Raw genomic sequence first — 16,726 nt, 5'->3', positions numbered from 1 at the left:
TTACTCCATGCGGTCTCTATCCTCATCCAACTTCATCCCGCCGAAAGACGTAAAACGCAGCTCGCGCCCGACTCCGAGGCGTCGCAGCCGCATCGCTCTCGTTGCGACCGCTCCAGCAGCTCGATGTTTAGCCGCATCGCCGGTTTTGCTCGGCAGGCCGTCGTTGCCGGCGGGCGTAGGCGGCTGGTGCTGGCAGTTGTCGCGCCGACTGCTGCGGCTGCTCTCACTTCTGCCCCTACTGTGTGTGAGCCCGCGCACCTGAAGCGGTCCCGAACTTTTTTCGAGGGTCCCAAGGTGCTCTTCACGCCGGAGCAGCAGGAGGAGATTGCCGAGGAGATAGGCGAGACCGTTGTTGTTGCGGCAATGCCAACTGCAATAAAAGACGCGCTCATCGAGCAAATCGTCGCGGCTGCGGCAATAGTGCTCAGCGAGCTTGACGTCGAGACGAGGGAGTCCCTCAAGAGTGGAGCCGTCTCGTCCGCGCTGAACAGCCGCCTCACTCAGCAGGTTTTCCAAATGCTGAACTTCCCTCTCCTGAGCCGTGAGGCCAAGTTCAACGTCACTACCACGGTGATGAACTTGGTGCTCAGCGAACCTCACCTGATGCTGCTCCAGGCGCCCAGCCTGTTGCTTCTGCCACGCCCAACTCCTCTCACACATTCGATACAAGCGCCCTGTGCTGCCGGCGCAGGTGACGGCGCGGGAAGTTGAGGATATTACGATCACCTCTGCTGCGATCCAGCTCCTCGCCCCGCGGTTCGAGCGTGCGATCCGCGAGTTTTGCGTCGCTGCCTCGATTGAGCCGGGGGCGCCGCTGGACGAGGCGGCCTCGCGCGACCTCCTGCTGGCGAGCCTCAAGGCGGTTGTGCCACAGTTCGAACGCTTGCTTCCGATCGACCTTGTGCACCAGCTCATCGGAGCCGACGCGGCAGACCTGGACGCCGTCAAGGAGCTCGTCGTCAAGCAGCTAATCAGGGAAACGGCACTTCCGGACACGATCCCGTCGGAGGCACGGGAGGCGGCCCTGCATGAGGCGGTCGGGATTCTCTGCGAGTGCGTCTTCGCCAACAACGCAGTCGACGACGTGCTCGCTGCCGGGCAGCTTGAGCGGATACTCGCCATCGAGCAGCAGGCGCCCTCCCCACCACGCCCCCACCGCCGCCGGCGCATTACCCGGCGCTTTTCGCCCTGAGCCCCGCGGCGATTGCATGTTGCAGCTCAAGGACCAGAAGAGCTCCATGGCGCGCATCCACAAGCGCAAGCAGGCCGACCTCGCGCACCGCCTGAGCAACTTGGCGGACCACAAGCAGCAAACTCGCGTCCGCGTGTCGCGTGTCAAGTTCATGGAGCGCGAGGCCAAGAAGCAAGAACTGCCCGACTCGAGCTGGAATCCGTTCGGCCACAAGTCCACGGCGTAGACCCCGCGCAGGTGGCCCGCCCTGGCAGCGCCGCACACGCGTCTCCGCAGGGCGGGCCCGTCGCCGAACATCCCCGCTATCCGGCGTCCCAGTGCACTGCACGGCCTCCTGGCTACCTCGAGATGCTGTGCTCGGGGCTCTGCAAATGGGGCGCCCCGAGGTCTCGCCTTACACACAACACAACTCTCCTCGCTCAGCTCGCTTACTCGTTCCGCTCTCCTACCGCTCCCGCGTCCCGGCTCCCGCGCATTTATTTCCGGATCGAGCCGCCTGGCCGATGCTGTCACACAGGGCTTGCTCTCGCTCTCCCCCAGTGCAAGGAAAAGGGTATTCTTTCTCGAGGACCGACCGTCGGTGCAACGAAATAGAAAGAGTAAAAGACGCAACCCACACACGGAAAAAAGACTAAAGGAGGTGTGGGGGCGCGGAGAGAAACGAGAACTCATGCCGCCACAACAGGATTTCAAAGGACAAAGCATCCATGACATGTGAGATCGAATGCATGAAGAGAGAGAGAGAGAGAGACAGTGACAGAGATTCCTTTTGTTTTGTTTGACCAGTAGTGGCGTTTTGTCTTTTCTTTTTATCAGGGTTCGCGTCACACCAATCCTCGCTACCCAACGCGGCCAAAGGATATCCACCTCGAGAACCTCGAGATCAGGGTTCGGGAGCTCCTACCTCGCCGGATCGTAGCTTAGGGGATAGTGTTCCCTCCTGACACCTCTTCCGTATGTTGTTGGCGAATCAGGACACTCCTGACACCTGAGTTGTAGTGCCGCCCTGCCCCTGGGAAATAGCCGACGGGGCAGTCGGGCTCGGGGAAGGGGCAACTGGCGGCCAAAGAGAAAACTGTTCCGCCGCGCTCGTGTGCGGCGCTCGTGCCCTCGCGAGTCGAAGCGATGTCGGAGTTCACCTTCGAGCGGCTAGCTGTGGCCGAGCGCACAATGCGCGCGGACGAGCAGCGCGAGGCCGCACGCGCGGCGGCGGAGGAGGCCTGGGTCGACGAACGGGTGGCCGAAGGCGAGTCTCGCCGCGTGCTGGAGGTGACGCCGCCGGGCGACGCAGCACACTGGGCCGAGCTCGTCGCCTCCCGCCCTGTCGATGGCGGCGGCGGCGAGCGTAAGCCCGACTCAACGGGCACGGCGCGGTGGCACGAGGCGCTTGCGCCGTGGGGCCTCACGCTCGCTGCGGCCGGCGCAGTGGGCGGCGGTGGGCGTGGCTTGGTCACAACGCGCTCCTTCAAGCGCGGAGAGGTGCTCATGCGCGTGACACCGGCAGTAGCAGTCGTGAGTGGTCGTCACCTGAGTTCGCGCTGTCACCACTCCCACGCCACCGGTGGTCGCCTGCTGGTTTGCTCGCGCTGCGGCTGCGCTCGCTACTGCTCCGCCGACCACCAGCGAGCCGCGTGGGCGGGCCACCGCGACGAGTGCGCGCTGCTCGCGCAGACTCGCCCGCGGGTGCCGGGCCAGACGGTGCGGCTGCTGGCGCGTCTGCTCGCGCTGCTCCGCCGCTCCGCCGGCGCGCCTCCGCCCGAGGACGCGGGCGAATGGGCGAGGAGCGCCGCGGCGATCCTGTCGCTCTCGCACCAGCTCGGTGGCCAGCCGGCGGAGAGGTGTGCCGAGTTCGGGGAGCAGGCGGGGATGGTCTGCTCGCTGATCCAGGAGGCTGCGCGGAGCGGCGGCGGCTGGGCGGGGAGCAGTTCCTGCCCTCCCCAGGAGCAGGTCGCCTCCCTCCTCTCGCTCCTCTCGCTCAACGCGCACGCCATCTGCGACGCGGAGCTGCAGGCGAGAGGGTCCACCTGCAGAGGGTCCACCTGCAGAGGGTCCACCTGCAGAGGGTCCACCTGCAGAGGGTCCACCTGCAGAGGGTCCACCTGCAGAGGGTCCACCTGCAGAGGGTCCACCTGCAGAGGGTCCACCTGCAGAGGGTCCACCTGCAGAGGGTCCACCTGCAGAGGGTCCACCTGCAGAGAGGCGCACCGGCCCTTTCCCGCGCCACGCCACCCCCTCCCCCCCGGCGCGCAGGAGATCGGCATCGGCCTCTACCCGCTCGCAGCCCTCGCAAACCACGACTGCGACCCGACGGCAGCCCAGTCCTTTGGTGCGGCGGGCAAGCTGACACTGCGCGCCCTCCGCCCTCTCGCGGCCGGCGAGGCGGTCACGATCGGGTACGTCGACCTAGCGGCGGCCGCATCCGAGCGGTGCGAGACTGACAGCTGCCCCCTCTCCCAGCGCCGCTCGCCGCCGCACCCCGCCCTCCCAACACCGCCGCCCTCCCTCCAGCCGCCGCCCTCCCTCCAGCCGCCGCCCTCCCTCCAGCCGCCGCCCTCCAGCGCGGGTCTCTCGGTCTGGTAGGCGGCAAGCGCTGCGCAGCTCCTACCTCTTCACCTGCGAGTGCCGCGCCTGCGAAGAGGCCCTCGCCCCGACCCCCGCCGCTCGCAAGCGAGAGGCGGCACGCTGCGAGGCGGCGGCCTCCTTGCGTGAGGAGCAGCGGGCAGAGCTCGCCGCAATCGACGCCGCCGACTGGGAAGCCGCGCTGCGCCGCTCGACCCGCGCCGCAGAGATCGCAGCGTCGCTCCTCCCGCCCGGCGCCCCGGCCCTCGGGCTGCAGCTGCTGCGCGCGGGCAGCCTCCGGCGGCGCGGCTGTCGGACGGCCAGCTCGCTCCCTCACCCGCCTCCCCGCCTGCCCGAGTAGGCAAGCTGCACGCACACTGCGGCTCGCTGAGAGAGAGCGTCGGGTACTTGCGCCGCGCCACCGAGGTGCTGCAGGCGTGCGCCCAGCTTCTGCCCCGCCGCAGCTCCGCACAGCGACACAGAGCCCCCCGCCCCTTTCCCCCTCCTTGCCCGGCAGGCGGTGCACGGCGAGGCGGCGCCTCTGGTCCGTGATGCGGCCGAGATGCTCAGAGGGGCTCAGCTCGAGCTTGCTTACGGAGACAACTCGGCAGCTAGCTGAGGCTGCTCTCGCGCAGTGGCGTGTGGGCTGTGTGTAGAGCGGCTGCGTGCAGCTGAGCCCCAGGTGTTCTCGTGTTCTCCCTGCACCCTGGCGGTTGTGGTTCGCGTTTCCGTCCGGTGAGTCGTCCACGAGAGAGAGCGTGCGCCATTAGCATTATCCATCCCCCCGCCCCGCGACCCCGGAAAGCCCGGTTGTGCCACGTCGCACGTCGGCCCGGCCAGGCCCACCCAGGCGCCCCGGGCCGTGTGGCCCGTGGAAAACGTCGCGTGGCCGTCTCCTGCACCCGCGCTGCGACCTGTGCCGTGTGCCTGTGCGCAGTGCGCAGCCCGCACTGCTGCCCGCCGGGCAGCGCTGCTGCTGGGGCCGGCCCCGTGTTTGTTCTGGTCAAAATCACATATCAAGAACGCCGAGAGACAGACCGCGCAGCAGGGCAGAATTCGACAGCATGACGCAGGCGCCTGGGGGGGGCTTCTCCACGCGCCGGCGCGCGGCGCGAAAGAGACCCCTCCCAACCCACCCACCACAAGCGTAGAAGCCGCAGACGAACGCGGGTCGTGGTGGCACTGCTGAGGAAGGCCAGGCGAACGCCCGCTCTAGCCCTCAACAGCAGTGCACGTGCACGCCCCGCGCGCGCCCGCCCGCGCCGGTGCCCTGCTGCGCCTGCAGTTCGCCGCTCTCAGGGGGCGGGGCGCCGGAACTGTGCTTTCCGGTCGCCCCCCCCCCACGCCCCCCGCCGCCGGCGCGCCACGCAACACCTCCTACCCCGCGCCCGTGACACTCAAGCATCAAAGCGCTTGCCGCCGCGCGAGTCGGGGTCGCGGAAAGTGGTCGCGGTGCCCTGCGCCTCGGACTGGATGTACAGGGTGACGAGGAAGACCACCGGGATGAAGAGGCCCAGGATGGTCGCCAGGAAGGCGCCGAACGACACGTCCAGGCCAATGGTGCCGCCGTCGACCGCAACGACGCCGGCGAGCGACTCAGAGATGGAGGCGAGCGCGGTCGTCTCCATAGACATGGTCGGCGCGAGCTTGGAGGCAGCGAGCTTGCTCTGCGCCGGGCGCAGCGCGGGCGAGGAGACCAGAGCCTCCGCAACTGAGAGAAGGGCAGCGGTGAGGGCGAGCTTCATGACGGCAAAATCTCGATGCGAAGGAAGCTGAATTAGGAAAAAAATAAATAGTGGCGCAAAGTAACAGAGCCGTAGACTCTTGGAACGACACGTTCAGTACTCTTGGAACGACACGTTCAGTCTCAGCGCAAGGCCAATAACCTGTCTTCCCCGGTGCACTCCCTGCCTCCGCGCTCCGGTACGCGATTCCGAAGCTGCACCTCGCGGCTTGCAAGCATGAAGAGGGTCTTGAAAATGACGCGCCGATCCGCGTTCACGTTCTACACTACGCCCTTCGCGATCGCGTGCGCTTCTCTCTGCCGAGAGGGGGGCCAGAGCGCGCGGGCGTGTGGCGACTGGCGTGCGTTCTCTTCTCTTGCGTGCGTGGCCGGGCGGGACAAGAGGAACCAGAGTTTGACCGTTTTATTTATTTATTTACATCGCCCGAATACGGCTCTACAGTATACGCAACATGTACGGTCCCGCGCGCGGCGCACACACATGCGCACATGCGACAATTGACAGCCTCTCTCAACTCTCGTACTGTAGCCTCAACTGGTCCAGTAGGACATTCACATTTAACTGCAGGCGCGGCTCTGCTGATGAGGGCGGCCAGGAGCCGAGTCTCGCTTTACCTTTAATCGCACGCCACCAACTACTTCACTGCGGTATGCCGTTCACTATGAGGTTATAGCCGACGCCGACGACCAGCGCACCAAGCAGCACGAAAGTGATCACCTGCGGCCGAGGCGGCAGACAGTTACGAAGGGAATCCGCTCTGCGCTTGCCGGCAGAGGGCGCCTCTTGCGGGTCGCCGCTGTAGGCGCCCTCATCCATGAGCGCCTTCTTCTGCAGGTAGCTGAGCACCTGCGGACCAAGCAAGCAGGCTCGCGCGCCGCCCGATCCCGCCGCCGGCCATATCCCCGAGGCCAGGTAGGGCCGCTGCACCGCATCCTCCGCCTCGGCGCGCGACATGCCCAGCTTCTCGCCCTCGAACTCCTGGTACTTGGTCACCATATCCTCGATATCCTCATACCGCGGCTGCCCGGTCAGAATCCGCTCCTTGTTGCGCTCCTCGAGCGCAGCCTCCATCTGCAGCCGATAGTCGCTTGAGAGCGACTCGATGGTCACCAGCACCTGCGCAGGCCCGGTTCGGTCGGACCAGGATGCGGCGGGCTGCGGCGGCTATGAGCTCGGGAAGGCAGAGCGCGCCCGGTCATCCTTAGCGATATCCGTCTCGCCCTGCAGCCTGGCCACGCCGCACCGCGTCGCACGCAGCCCGGGCCGAGCGGGGGCGACGAGGAGGCCGCTGGCTGGGCAGCAGAGGAGGCTGAGCAGCAAGCAAAGAAGCTTGTTGGGAGAGCTCAGCATGGACAGTGGACAGTGTCAGGCTGGAAAAGAAGTTGAAAAAAACTTCTGAGCCGCCCGAAGGACGGCACGACGCCACGCCGTTCGCCTCCTTCGACGCGTTCCTGAGCTCCGGCGAGAGCAGCGACGACTGCGACGTGATGTACGACGAGGGCGGCGGGCGCGTGCAGCACGCACCCCGGCGCAGGCAGCGCACCGCCGCTGCGGAAGCCGGCGCGTTCCTCAGCGCGCTCACGCCACCGCCACCCCCGGCACAGCCCACGGCGCGACCGCCGCCGCCGCCAACCACGGCCGTTGCTGGCGCGTTCCTAAACGCGCTCCCGCCGCCGCCGCCCCCAGCGCAGCCGTCGGTGCAACTGCCGCCGCCGCCCCGACCACTGCCGCCACCGATGCCAGCCTTCTCGCCGCCCCCGGGGTGGGAGCCACCGCCGCCGCCGCGGACGTGGATGCCGCTGCCGCCGCCGCCCAGGCAGGAGATGCCCGAGCGAGGGTGGGCGTTGTCCATGCCGCCGCCGCCGCCTCCGCCACCGCCGTCGCCGCCAGCCCCGCACGGAGAAGACACCGGCGACGTGGAGTCAGGCGTGAGAACCCCCCTCGTTGCGAACGCGAGCCCGGCGAGGGGAGAGGCCATAAGCGCGTTCGCCGCCGCCGGACTCGTCGCCGCCTGCCTCGCGGTCTCCGCCCTCGCCGCTGCCATTGGTGCGTGCCACGCCCACCGCGCCTGGACTTGGGCTGCGGCCGGGGCGGTGGTGGCGATAGCCGCAGCCGCCATAGCGCTAAAGCGACGATGGCATCACCACACCTCGGGTGCGCCGGACCCACCGTCGCTATCGCTACCGCCATCGCCGCCTGGCGGGGGGGGCGGAGCCCCCGAGCCGGGACGGGGAGTGGTACGACGCACATCGCCGAGGTTACAGGAGTTGGCGCCCCGGCCGACGCGGGCAGAGTCGCCGCTGCCCGCAGCGCCCAAACGCAAGGCGCCGCGGAGCAAGTTGGCCCCTCCGACGGCCGGCGTCGCGGCGAGGGGCGCACCACAAGTCTCGCCGAGGAAGTGCCCTGCCTGCGACGAGATGATCACGCCCGAGCGGCAGACAGACTATATGTGGCGTAAGGCGCTGGCGCAACACCTGAACGGGCCGGCTCATGGCATGGCGATGGCTCCGGGGCTGCAGGCCATGATAGCGGAGGAGGGCCTCCACCGCTGCCCACACTGCCGCATGCTGTTCGGCAACCGAGCGCAGCAGCACATCTTCCAGTGCGAGCGGAGGACCAGCCCGCCCCGTGACGAGAAGTACGCGGACGTGCAGCCCACCCACCACGAGCGCGGCCAGCGAGAGCGAGCTGAGCAACGCGACCGCCGGCTACAAGGCATCGCCCCTGACACGACGGGCGCCTTCGAACAGCTCCAACACGCCAGCCCCCGGGCCAGCGTGGGGGGCGGGAGCGAGGGCGGCACGCCAACCGGATGCGCGAGCCACGCCGACTCGGAGCTCGGATCCGCGAGCGTCGGCGGTAGCCCTTGCTCGCAAGCGAGCTCGTGAGCTTCAAATCGGCAACAAGGCGCCTGTGCTTTTGGAGCCCGTAGCCCGATCCCGATCATCCGGCCCGCTGGGTGCGCTTCTCAGCTCCCCGGCCCTGGATGTGAGGTTACTAACTGCACTCCAAGTGCTCCAAGCTCCCGCGCACAACACTGGGCACGGGACTGGCGCGCACTGCCACTGGCACTAACACAGGTACACTGGAAAGAAACAAACTACGTCTCGCGACGGCTAGCACCACACTTCTCGGCACGAGCCGCGGGCGGCGCGCAGACCGGCGCGGCGGACGCGGCCGCGGCGGCGGCGGCGGCGAGGTCAAGAGCAAAAAAAGGACTGGGCGAGCGTCGCTCGCGGAGCCGCCCGCTACCCCTACGACGGCGGCCCACGCCTCGAGTCCAACGAGCCCTCGCTCTACGAGGGGAGCGACGAGGAGTTCTAGGAACGGCCGCCGAGCCCTTCCCGCAGCGCAACCCTAGCAGCGCAGCGGGCAGGGCGGCTCGCGCAGCGCGCGCGCTCGCGCAAGCGGCGCGCGCGAGCGAGCGAGCGAGCACACACACACACACACACACACACACACACACACACAAACACACACACACACACACACACACACACACACACACACACACACACACACACACACACACACACGCACGCACGCACCTCCCCAGAAATCCCGAGGAGCCGTGCAGTGCCTAGATAAGTCTGTGTGCTGTGTGGTGCACGCCCTCCGAGCAGGGCTGGTGGATTAACATTAACACACCTCAGGGGCAGCTCTGACTACAGATCGTGCCAACACTTGGCGCAGAGGTCGGTGTTAACACAGTTGAACGGCAGTCCCAAAACAAGCGTTAACACAGCCGTTAACACGGTGTTGACACACGCTCCGGGTAAAACCCGGGTATACCTGCAAAAAACCGGGTATACCCGAGAAATACCTCGGTCCGCGTCAATGCCGCGCGCGCCCTACTCCCAGGGCCACTGCGCCAACTGCAGCGCGCACCGTCTGCTCAAGTACGCGCACCGCACCATGTGCTGCCGCTACAAGTGCCAGAAAGCGGCTGCGGCGCAGCGGCAGGCGCGGCTGGCAGGTGGCGGTGCGGACGATGCGGTCGTGCCGACATTCTGCTTCAAGATTGATGCGGTGCTCGGCATGCGCTTCTGCGAGCCCGAGCAACTCATCGCAAAGAAGCGGCGCAACAGGCTGGCTGCTGCCGACAAGGCCGTGTGCTACCTCACGCGAGGCACCTTCAAAGAGGACAGCAATGACGCTGGATTCATCGACACGCGCTGGGTGGAGCTCGAGGAGCTGTACGAGAACTGTGGCAAGACGCCGCTGAAGAATGCGCTCAAGAAGTACCGAAAGGCGGAAGAGGAGGATGTGGATGCAGCGATTGCCGACTTTGAGGAGGGCGTCGAGCACGAGGGATAATAATGAACGGGACATGTACATGTTGAGCACTTGAGCACTGGATAGGGCCGATTCCGCGTGGTACGGGACCCCTCGATCGTCTCGCCCTCCCTCACTGGTGTGTTCATCGGGGGGGGGTCATAACAAACACGGTACAGGATCGAGGTGCACGCTGCCGAAGCAGTGTCGTCCCCCCTCTCCCCGACGGCGATGGCGGTGTGACCGATCGAGCTACAAGAGGAACTTGTTCAGCAGGATCCGGAGTGGCCAGATGCACTACCTCACTGGGCCTGAGACCATCCACGACGCATCCATCACCGTCTCGGATTTGTGTGGAATCGAACCACTCCGGGATGGGCAACCCCATCATTCGAGTTGTGTTTCCCTTGTTAATTGTCAAAATTCCTGTTGTGCAGGAGGGGAGGGGGCTCTGACGGAGTGCATGGCGGGAGAGGGCAGGGAGTGGGCGCGGGGGAGGGGGGGGGGGGGGGGGCTCAGCCGTGCAAAAAGCATCAATTAATAATAGTAAGGAAGACATGTTGCCCGGCCGTTCAAGAAGTCCGTCTCGATTTTCGTTTTTTTCCCACAGACCACTCGGGCAACTTTTACGAAAGGCAAAGTTTTACTTGACCACTCGGGCAGATTCGATTGCATTTTACCACTCGGGCAAACTCGATGAAACGGGCGGACGGAAGACGCGTTTGCGACGGCTCGCCGGAGAGCATGCATGGAGCGGCCGGTGCGCCGCCGCAGCTCACCGATGGAGCCTGCGTCGCGGCTCAATCCACTGACGTAGCAGCACCGCGACACACTCTCCAAGCACGGCCTCTGGCGTTGCGATTGCACAGAGAGCGAGCAATAGGCGCCAAAAGCACAGATCTGTGTGCAGTGGATTTCCATGTAGGTCGCGCCCAGCGAGCGGACAACCGCGGGTCTCGGATGCTCTCCCGGACGCGAGCCCACCGTGCGAGTGGCGGACCCGGAGGCGGCCGGCCTGTACATGTTCGCAATCGCAGCTGCGGGTGTGAAGTGAATATGCTAGACGGCGGGTCAACACCTCCCGAGGGGCGGTGTTAACACGTTTTAACACCTCTTTGGCTGTGGTGTTAACCGTTAACGTGTCAACACCGTGTTAACGTTAATCCACCAGCCCTGCCTCCGAGCGGGGCGGGGTCTGCCCGTCGGGTTGCTGCCCTAATCCCACCAGGGGTTGTCTGCTCTATTTATTTATTTATACCACACTTCTCCCCTAAAATCCCTGTGTGGTGGCGGCGTGCCGTCCTCCCATCCCTCCCTTGGCCCGGTGTTTTCTTTCTTTCTTTGCAGGTGCATAGGAGCGAATCGCGGCCGGGGACACGCGAATCGCGACACGGCCAGAGGGGCTGTAGACCTGTCGCGATTCGGACAAATCCTATCTACTCACCTCGTGCTCCGGTTCCCTTTGGGCTTTGGCCTTGCGCTGACTGAACGTGTCGTTCCAAGAGTCCTCTGGTTCCTTCCTCTAAAGTAGACGTTCGCTCTAGAGTCTATGGCTCTGGTTCCTCTTCCAGGCCACGGAGCACTCCTCTGCCCGTGCCCCTCTCGTCGGCAGACAGGAAGCGCACGCGAAGGGCGTAGACGCCAAGGCCTCGATAGAGTACGTAGATCGACGAAGGGGCGGAAAATCGGTTTCTTGTTTCTAATTCAGCTTCCACTTCGCATCGAGATTTGCCGTCATGATACATGAAGCTCGCGCCCCCTCACCGCTGCCCTTCTCTCAGTTGCGCGCGCGTGCTGTGTGGAGAAGTTTACCTTACCTTACCTTACCTTACCGTGCCTTACCGTACCTTACCTTACAGAGAGTACAAGATGCAGCGCCTACCTAGGACGCCACAGTACTAGTCTCTCTACAGACTACACCTGAGAGCTCACAGACAGGACATATTGCGACTTGGGCCTAGTCAGTCCGGGCGGTTGCGAGATGGTCGAGCGGTGGCCTCTGCTGGAGAGTCCAGCCCCGACACTGTGTGCTCGAAAGCGACCCTCTGTGCGTGGCGCCTTCCGTCTAGGACACGCGATCGACGGTCAAAGGGGTGGGCGCTTGCTTCGTGCGGCGGCGGCTCTGCTTTGGCGGCGCCTCACGCGACGTGGCCCGCTCTCCCAGCTCCTCGTCGCCGGGGAGCGCGAGGTCGCGCCAGTCGTCCGAGTAGTTGGGCACCGCGGAGAGCCGTCGCAGCTTGCGCGCGCCGGTGGACCGGCCGTTGGCCAGCGGCGGTGATGGCGGTTGCGGGAGCGGCGCAAGCATCGAATCTGCTGGCGGCTGCGACAGCGGCGCAGGCGTCGAATCTGCTGGCGGCGGCGGCGGCGGCGGCTTCGTCGAATCAGACGGCGGCTGCGAAGGCAGCGCCGGCGTCGAATCGATGGGCTGCTGTGGCGGCAGTGGCCGCTTCGGCAGCGGCGGCGGCTGCGTCTCCTGCACCTCCTCTGAGCTCGGCGACCACTCGTCCGAATAGTTGGGCACCGCGGACAGCCGTCGCAGCTTGCGCCCGCCGGGGCGCCCGTTGGCCAGTGGCGGTGACGGCGGCTGCGGAAGCATCGACTCGACCGGCGGTGGCACCGAAGGCTTCTTTGGCGGTGGCAGCGGCCGCGCCTCCTGTGCTGGTTTCCCGCCGCCGGCAGATCGGTCCGCGCGCACCTTTGGCGGCCGCGGAGCCTGCACTCTTCCGCGGCGGTCCTCGGCGACCTGAATCTCATCGCGATAGCGGGCATGCCGCTCCTCCCTCACCGCTGCGGCGGCCGCGAGCGCTGCGCGAGGCGGCGTTGACGTGACTCGGCTGCTGGCGGAGGCATCAGCCTGCCCGTCCCACGAGCGCAGGACAGCCAGGGCGTCGCTGAGCCCGCTGGGCTTCAGAGACATCATGAGGCTTCCGGGCTGGGGCTCGGGCCTATCGTTCGCGGGAAGCAGGAGCGAAGCCGTTATTTCCCGCATTTTCTTTTCTCCCAATGCGGGGTAAAATTCTTCTTGTCGCAGGAGTCGCTAAGCTAGCCCATGAGGAGAGCGTCCATAGACACCTCACTAGACCCCACATACGGTCTCGTCCGTGCCTCGCAGGCCGGTGAGATTGCTAGAGGTGGAGCAAGCTGCTCTAGCCTCACATGTCACTTCCCTGTCGTCTGTTGTTTGAGTTGTGCCCTTGTTTGTGCCCTTGGCACCGTGGAGTGCTGGGGGGGGCGACAGGGAGGATGTGGGCCTGAGTTATGTGTACGCCGACTCAGGGTGTGTGGGAGCCAGCTGGCTGTGTGTCTTGTGAGCCTGTTTGTGTCTGTGTGTCGCTCGTGCGTGTCGTCATCATCTGTCCAGCGTCCACCCATACCGCGTTGGTGTCCAGTCCGAGCCTGGCTGTTCTTCACCTTTCTACCTACCTACCTACTCGCTAAGGCGGCTCCGACCAGCCCCGTTCCCAGTGTTGATACACGGTTCCTTCTTTTTTCTTCTGTTCTCGTGCCAGTCTGCTGGACAGGGGCTTGTAGCCTTGTAGGCGGGTATTGCTCTTGCCCTTGCGCGAGCGAGCGGTCACGCGCGCGAGTAGCCGTTTGGACCTTTGGACACACCGCTTTGAGTGAGGCTGCCCAGCCATCTGTCTCTATCTCCATCCACCTACCTAGGATCCAGGGTATAGCAGCGGAGCGCACCCTCTACTCGGAGCTAGTAAACGCGAGAAACGCAGGACGACAGAAAGAAAAAAGACACGAGAGGGGTGGGAAATCCTCGCTACCCAACGCGGCCAAAGGATATCTACCTCGAGAACCTCGAGAGGGTGGGAAAGACACCCAAGGGGTACGAGAGTCAAAAAAAATCTGCCAGGCTTCGACTCCTCCGGACAGCGCTTCCCGGCAGCGCGCGAAGACACTATGGCGACGCGCTTCGCCAAGGCGGTCGCCGCTCGAGTTGGCTCCGCCGCCGTGCTCGGAGGCGGCGTGCGGGCTGCGCGCGGCGCCATCACTGCCGTCGGGAAGCGGCTCCCCGAGCTCGTGCCGCCGCTCGAGTTTCCGAGCCGAATCGAACCGATCGCAGCGGGCAGCTCGAGCATCGACAACGACGTCTACGACGACGATACAGTCGGCTCGAGCTGGCACTCGGACGACCCGACCGACCAGCTCGCCACCCTGCAGCTCCTCAACACGGCGCGCATCCCCTACTTTGACCGCGTCTGGCGACAGCAGCTCGGGCTGCCGCCTGGGCGGCCTGGCGCCTACCTCGAGGTCGGGTGTGGCGGCGGCATCGCAACTGTCGCGCTCGCTTCGCTCGGCTACCAGATGACCGGGATCGACCCGGCCGCGCGCGCGCTCGACGAGGCTCGCGCCCACGCGCGCGCGCGAGGGCTCGCCGACCGAACCGTGTTTGCGGCGGGCGACGCCTACGACCTGTCGGCCTTCCCGGACGACTCCTTCGACGGCGTGCTGATGGCGGACGTGATGGAGCACCTGCTCGATTTGCCGGCCGCGGTGGCCGAGGTGCGGCGTGTGCTCAAGCCGGGCGGCGTCCTGGTCTTTGACACGATCAACCGGACGTACAAGTCGTACCTCGCGGCGATCGTGCTGGCGGAGGAGGTGCTGCAGCTCGTGCCGCCGCGGGTGCACGACTGGCGGCTCTTCCTCAAGCCACACGAGGCGGCCTTCCTGCTGCAGGACCGCCCCTCCCCACCGCACCCCGCCGCGCCCCGCACCGGCTCACCCGGCCTCGCCGCCTGTGCTGGCCCACGCAGGCGAACGGCTTCCTCGTCGACACGGCGCAGTTCCGAGGCATGGCGCCCACCGTCGAGCTCGACCCGCGCAAGCTGCTCCGCTCCGCCGCGCGGGCCCTCCCGAGCGGCAAGCTGCCCCCCCCGCCGCTCTCGCACTTCGTCGAGGTCTCCTCGCTCGATGTCAACTACCTCGGCTGGGCGCAGCTCGCGCCCCTCTCGAGCGGCGGTGCGGCGGGGCCGACACTGCAGAGCGACATGCAGCGCTTCCGCCGGAGCGCGACGACGTGACGTCCTTGATCGCAGGCCTCCCAAACCAACGAACCGGTGCGAGCAGGCCACGGAGGCGCAGAGCGGTGCAAACCACAATAAAGTAGGCTACTTAATTAAAACATTGTTATCGAGTGTGTAGTCTGTCTTGTGTGTGTGTGTGTGTGTGTGTGTGTGTGTGTGTGTGTGTGTGTGTGTGTGTGTGTGTGTGTGTGTGTGTGTGTGTAAAGTATGTTCTTTTAATATATTATCTCTCGACTCCGCAAGTCCCTCTGGTTGGTGGGAGACGCCCCCAGTTTCGCAGTTCTCTGGACACTGGAGGTCTCTCGGTCGACTCTCTAGAGGCTTTCTCCTCGCTCATGAGACGCTCGCCGAGATACAGATATAGTAAACACCGCGACACAGGACTTACCGCATCAACGAGAGTCGACCGGCTGAGCTGCTTCACAAGCCGCCCCCACCCAACAGCTGCTCGAGATAAGCCTCCGCCCTCTCGTCGCGACCGGTCCACGAGCGGGCCTTGCTGAGCTCCTGCCGCGTGAAGCGCTTGCGCCGCCGCTCCCCCTCCGCGGCCTCGTCGCGCTGACCCGTCCGCTCGCCGCGGCGCGCAAGCTCAGCGACAGCAGGAGCGTATTCGAGGGCGGCGGAGAGGCGCAAGCAGCGGTCGGGGTGGACGCGCCGGCGCAGCGCCGGCGAGAGGCTTCCCTGCTCGGAGGGGCGGGGACGGGTGAAGAGCTCTCCTACAGCCCCGGCCTCGCGGCTGCACGGCTGGGCTGGCGTCCTGCTCGGAGTAGAGGCCCCACGCTGCCTCCTCCGCACCGTCGTCCGGGGCCAGCTTCGCCGCAGAGAGCCACGCCGCAGCGCCCGCCTCGACGTCCCGCCGCGTGCCGATGCCGTAAACCTGCACAGAGGCGAGCCGGGCTCACCAGCCAGGCTCACCGCGGGGAAGTGCGACGGCTGCCGAGGCGAGCCTGAGCAAAGCCGTGCTGGAAGAGGGCGAGTGCCGATCTGCGGCGCGGCGGAGGAGACGCCTCGCTCTCCGACTCGCTCTCGCTCGGTGGCTCGCCTCCGACCCACACCGAAGCTGCGGACTCGAAGAGGGCGGCTGCTCGCTGCGCATCAGCGGGCTTGCGGGGCAGATCGCCTGCGATGGAAGGAGGAGGAGAGTGCTGCCGACGGGAGGAGCCGTCGAGAGAGGGAGACGAGGGTCTCCGCTGGCTGAGCAGGCTGGGCGGTCTGTGAGCAATCTACGACGAGCAGCGCCGTCCTCGTGGCAGACGCCCAGCTTGACCAGTCCGACGGGCGAGCCAGCTGCCGCACATGCAGTGATGATGTCGAGGCCGGCCGCCTCGTCGAGCTCGGCTCCGACGCCTCGCCGCACGCAGCCGCCCAGCGTGGCGAGCGCCTGCGCGACGTGGCCGGTGAAGTTGCGCGCGGGCACACAGGGCTGCGGCAAAGGGCTAGAGGGAGGCGAGCCTCGACGTTGCCCGCGACGGCGGCTGCAGCGTGCCAGTAGGCGGACTCACGCTCGTCCCTCTGCGCACCTCCGACGCCGGAGTAGTGCAATAGGCCGAGGGTGTGCTGCGCCGTGCCGTCGCCGCCGTGCGCTGCGTCTGCCACCGCGCTGTATCGCTCCTCTGTCGCAAGCCGCATCGTGGCCGCGGTGGACGCTGGAGCGAACCGGAACTCGCCCTGCGGCTTCAAAGGAGGTAGCGATGTCTCGGGCTGCTGCGACCCGCCCTCCGACCTCAGTTCGCCGATGGCCCACGCCGCTGCCGCCGCCACCGCCTCCGGCTCGAGCCAGCCATCCCGATCTAGCGCGATGGATCCGCAGGCTTCCGTCACGGCGTGAGACAGCCGCCGCAGCGTGAGTGCTTGCGAAGTCGAACAGCTGGGCGACGAGAGCAATAGGAGCAGCATTGTGGCGTGTGGAGTGGGCGTGG

At 66.1% G+C, this 16,726-nt stretch overlaps 6 protein-coding genes across 6 annotated transcripts; 3 read left to right on the top strand and 3 right to left on the bottom strand.

Annotated features, from left to right (window-relative positions):
* Nucleotides 1-123: 123 nt before the first annotated feature.
* EMIHUDRAFT_213790 (hypothetical protein) lies at nt 124-1,418 on the top strand (the record flags this gene model as incomplete). Its single annotated transcript, XM_005764420.1, has 3 exons — nt 124-582; nt 692-1,084; nt 1,218-1,418. 3 exons carry the CDS (start codon nt 124-126, stop codon nt 1,416-1,418), a joined length of 1,053 nt encoding a protein of 350 aa, XP_005764477.1.
* A 944-nt stretch (nt 1,419-2,362) lies between these two features.
* EMIHUDRAFT_452240 (hypothetical protein) lies at nt 2,363-4,518 on the top strand (the record flags this gene model as incomplete). Its single annotated transcript, XM_005764419.1, has 6 exons — nt 2,363-3,116; nt 3,203-3,375; nt 3,443-3,618; nt 3,773-4,062; nt 4,113-4,186; nt 4,269-4,518. The coding sequence occupies 6 exons, from the start codon at nt 2,363-2,365 to the stop codon at nt 4,368-4,370; spliced, it is 1,569 nt and encodes a 522-aa protein (XP_005764476.1). The 3' UTR covers nt 4,371-4,518.
* A 226-nt stretch (nt 4,519-4,744) lies between these two features.
* On the bottom strand, nt 4,745-5,511 carry EMIHUDRAFT_437405 (hypothetical protein). Its single transcript, XM_005764418.1, has one exon. The coding sequence runs from the start codon at nt 5,494-5,496 to the stop codon at nt 5,149-5,151; it is 348 nt and encodes a 115-aa protein (XP_005764475.1). The 5' UTR covers nt 5,497-5,511; the 3' UTR covers nt 4,745-5,148.
* Nucleotides 5,512-6,135: 624 nt separating this feature from the next.
* Nucleotides 6,136-7,540, bottom strand: EMIHUDRAFT_452238 (hypothetical protein; the record flags this gene model as incomplete). Its single annotated transcript, XM_005764417.1, has 4 exons — nt 6,136-6,342; nt 6,424-6,612; nt 6,890-6,973; nt 7,406-7,540. 4 exons carry the CDS (start codon nt 7,538-7,540, stop codon nt 6,136-6,138), a joined length of 615 nt encoding a protein of 204 aa, XP_005764474.1.
* A 6,143-nt stretch (nt 7,541-13,683) lies between these two features.
* Nucleotides 13,684-14,804, top strand: EMIHUDRAFT_104334 (3-demethylubiquinone-9 3-methyltransferase; the record flags this gene model as incomplete). Its single annotated transcript, XM_005764416.1, has 2 exons — nt 13,684-14,406; nt 14,538-14,804. 2 exons carry the CDS (start codon nt 13,684-13,686, stop codon nt 14,802-14,804), a joined length of 990 nt encoding a protein of 329 aa, XP_005764473.1.
* A 557-nt stretch (nt 14,805-15,361) lies between these two features.
* Nucleotides 15,362-16,460, bottom strand: EMIHUDRAFT_437402 (hypothetical protein; the record flags this gene model as incomplete). Its single annotated transcript, XM_005764415.1, has 4 exons — nt 16,260-16,460; nt 16,047-16,188; nt 15,756-15,927; nt 15,362-15,684 (listed from the first exon to the last, which is right to left on the bottom strand). Coding segments are annotated over exons 1-4 (813 nt in total), but the record flags the coding sequence as incomplete, so codon positions are not given.
* Between the last annotated feature and the right edge of the window lie 266 nt (nt 16,461-16,726).

The sequence above is a fragment of the Emiliania huxleyi genome, assembly GCF_000372725.1.
Source record: "Emiliania huxleyi CCMP1516 unplaced genomic scaffold EMIHUscaffold_59, whole genome shotgun sequence".
NCBI lineage: Eukaryota > Haptophyta > Isochrysidales > Noelaerhabdaceae > Emiliania > Emiliania huxleyi.
This window is presented reverse-complemented; position numbering and strand designations above follow the sequence as displayed.

Bases quoted from the DNA above. Each gene is read 5' to 3' on its own strand.
- EMIHUDRAFT_437405 (XM_005764418.1), bottom strand. From the start codon at position 5,496: ATGAAGCTCGCCCTCACCGCTGCCCTTCTCTCAGTTGCGGAGGCTCTG.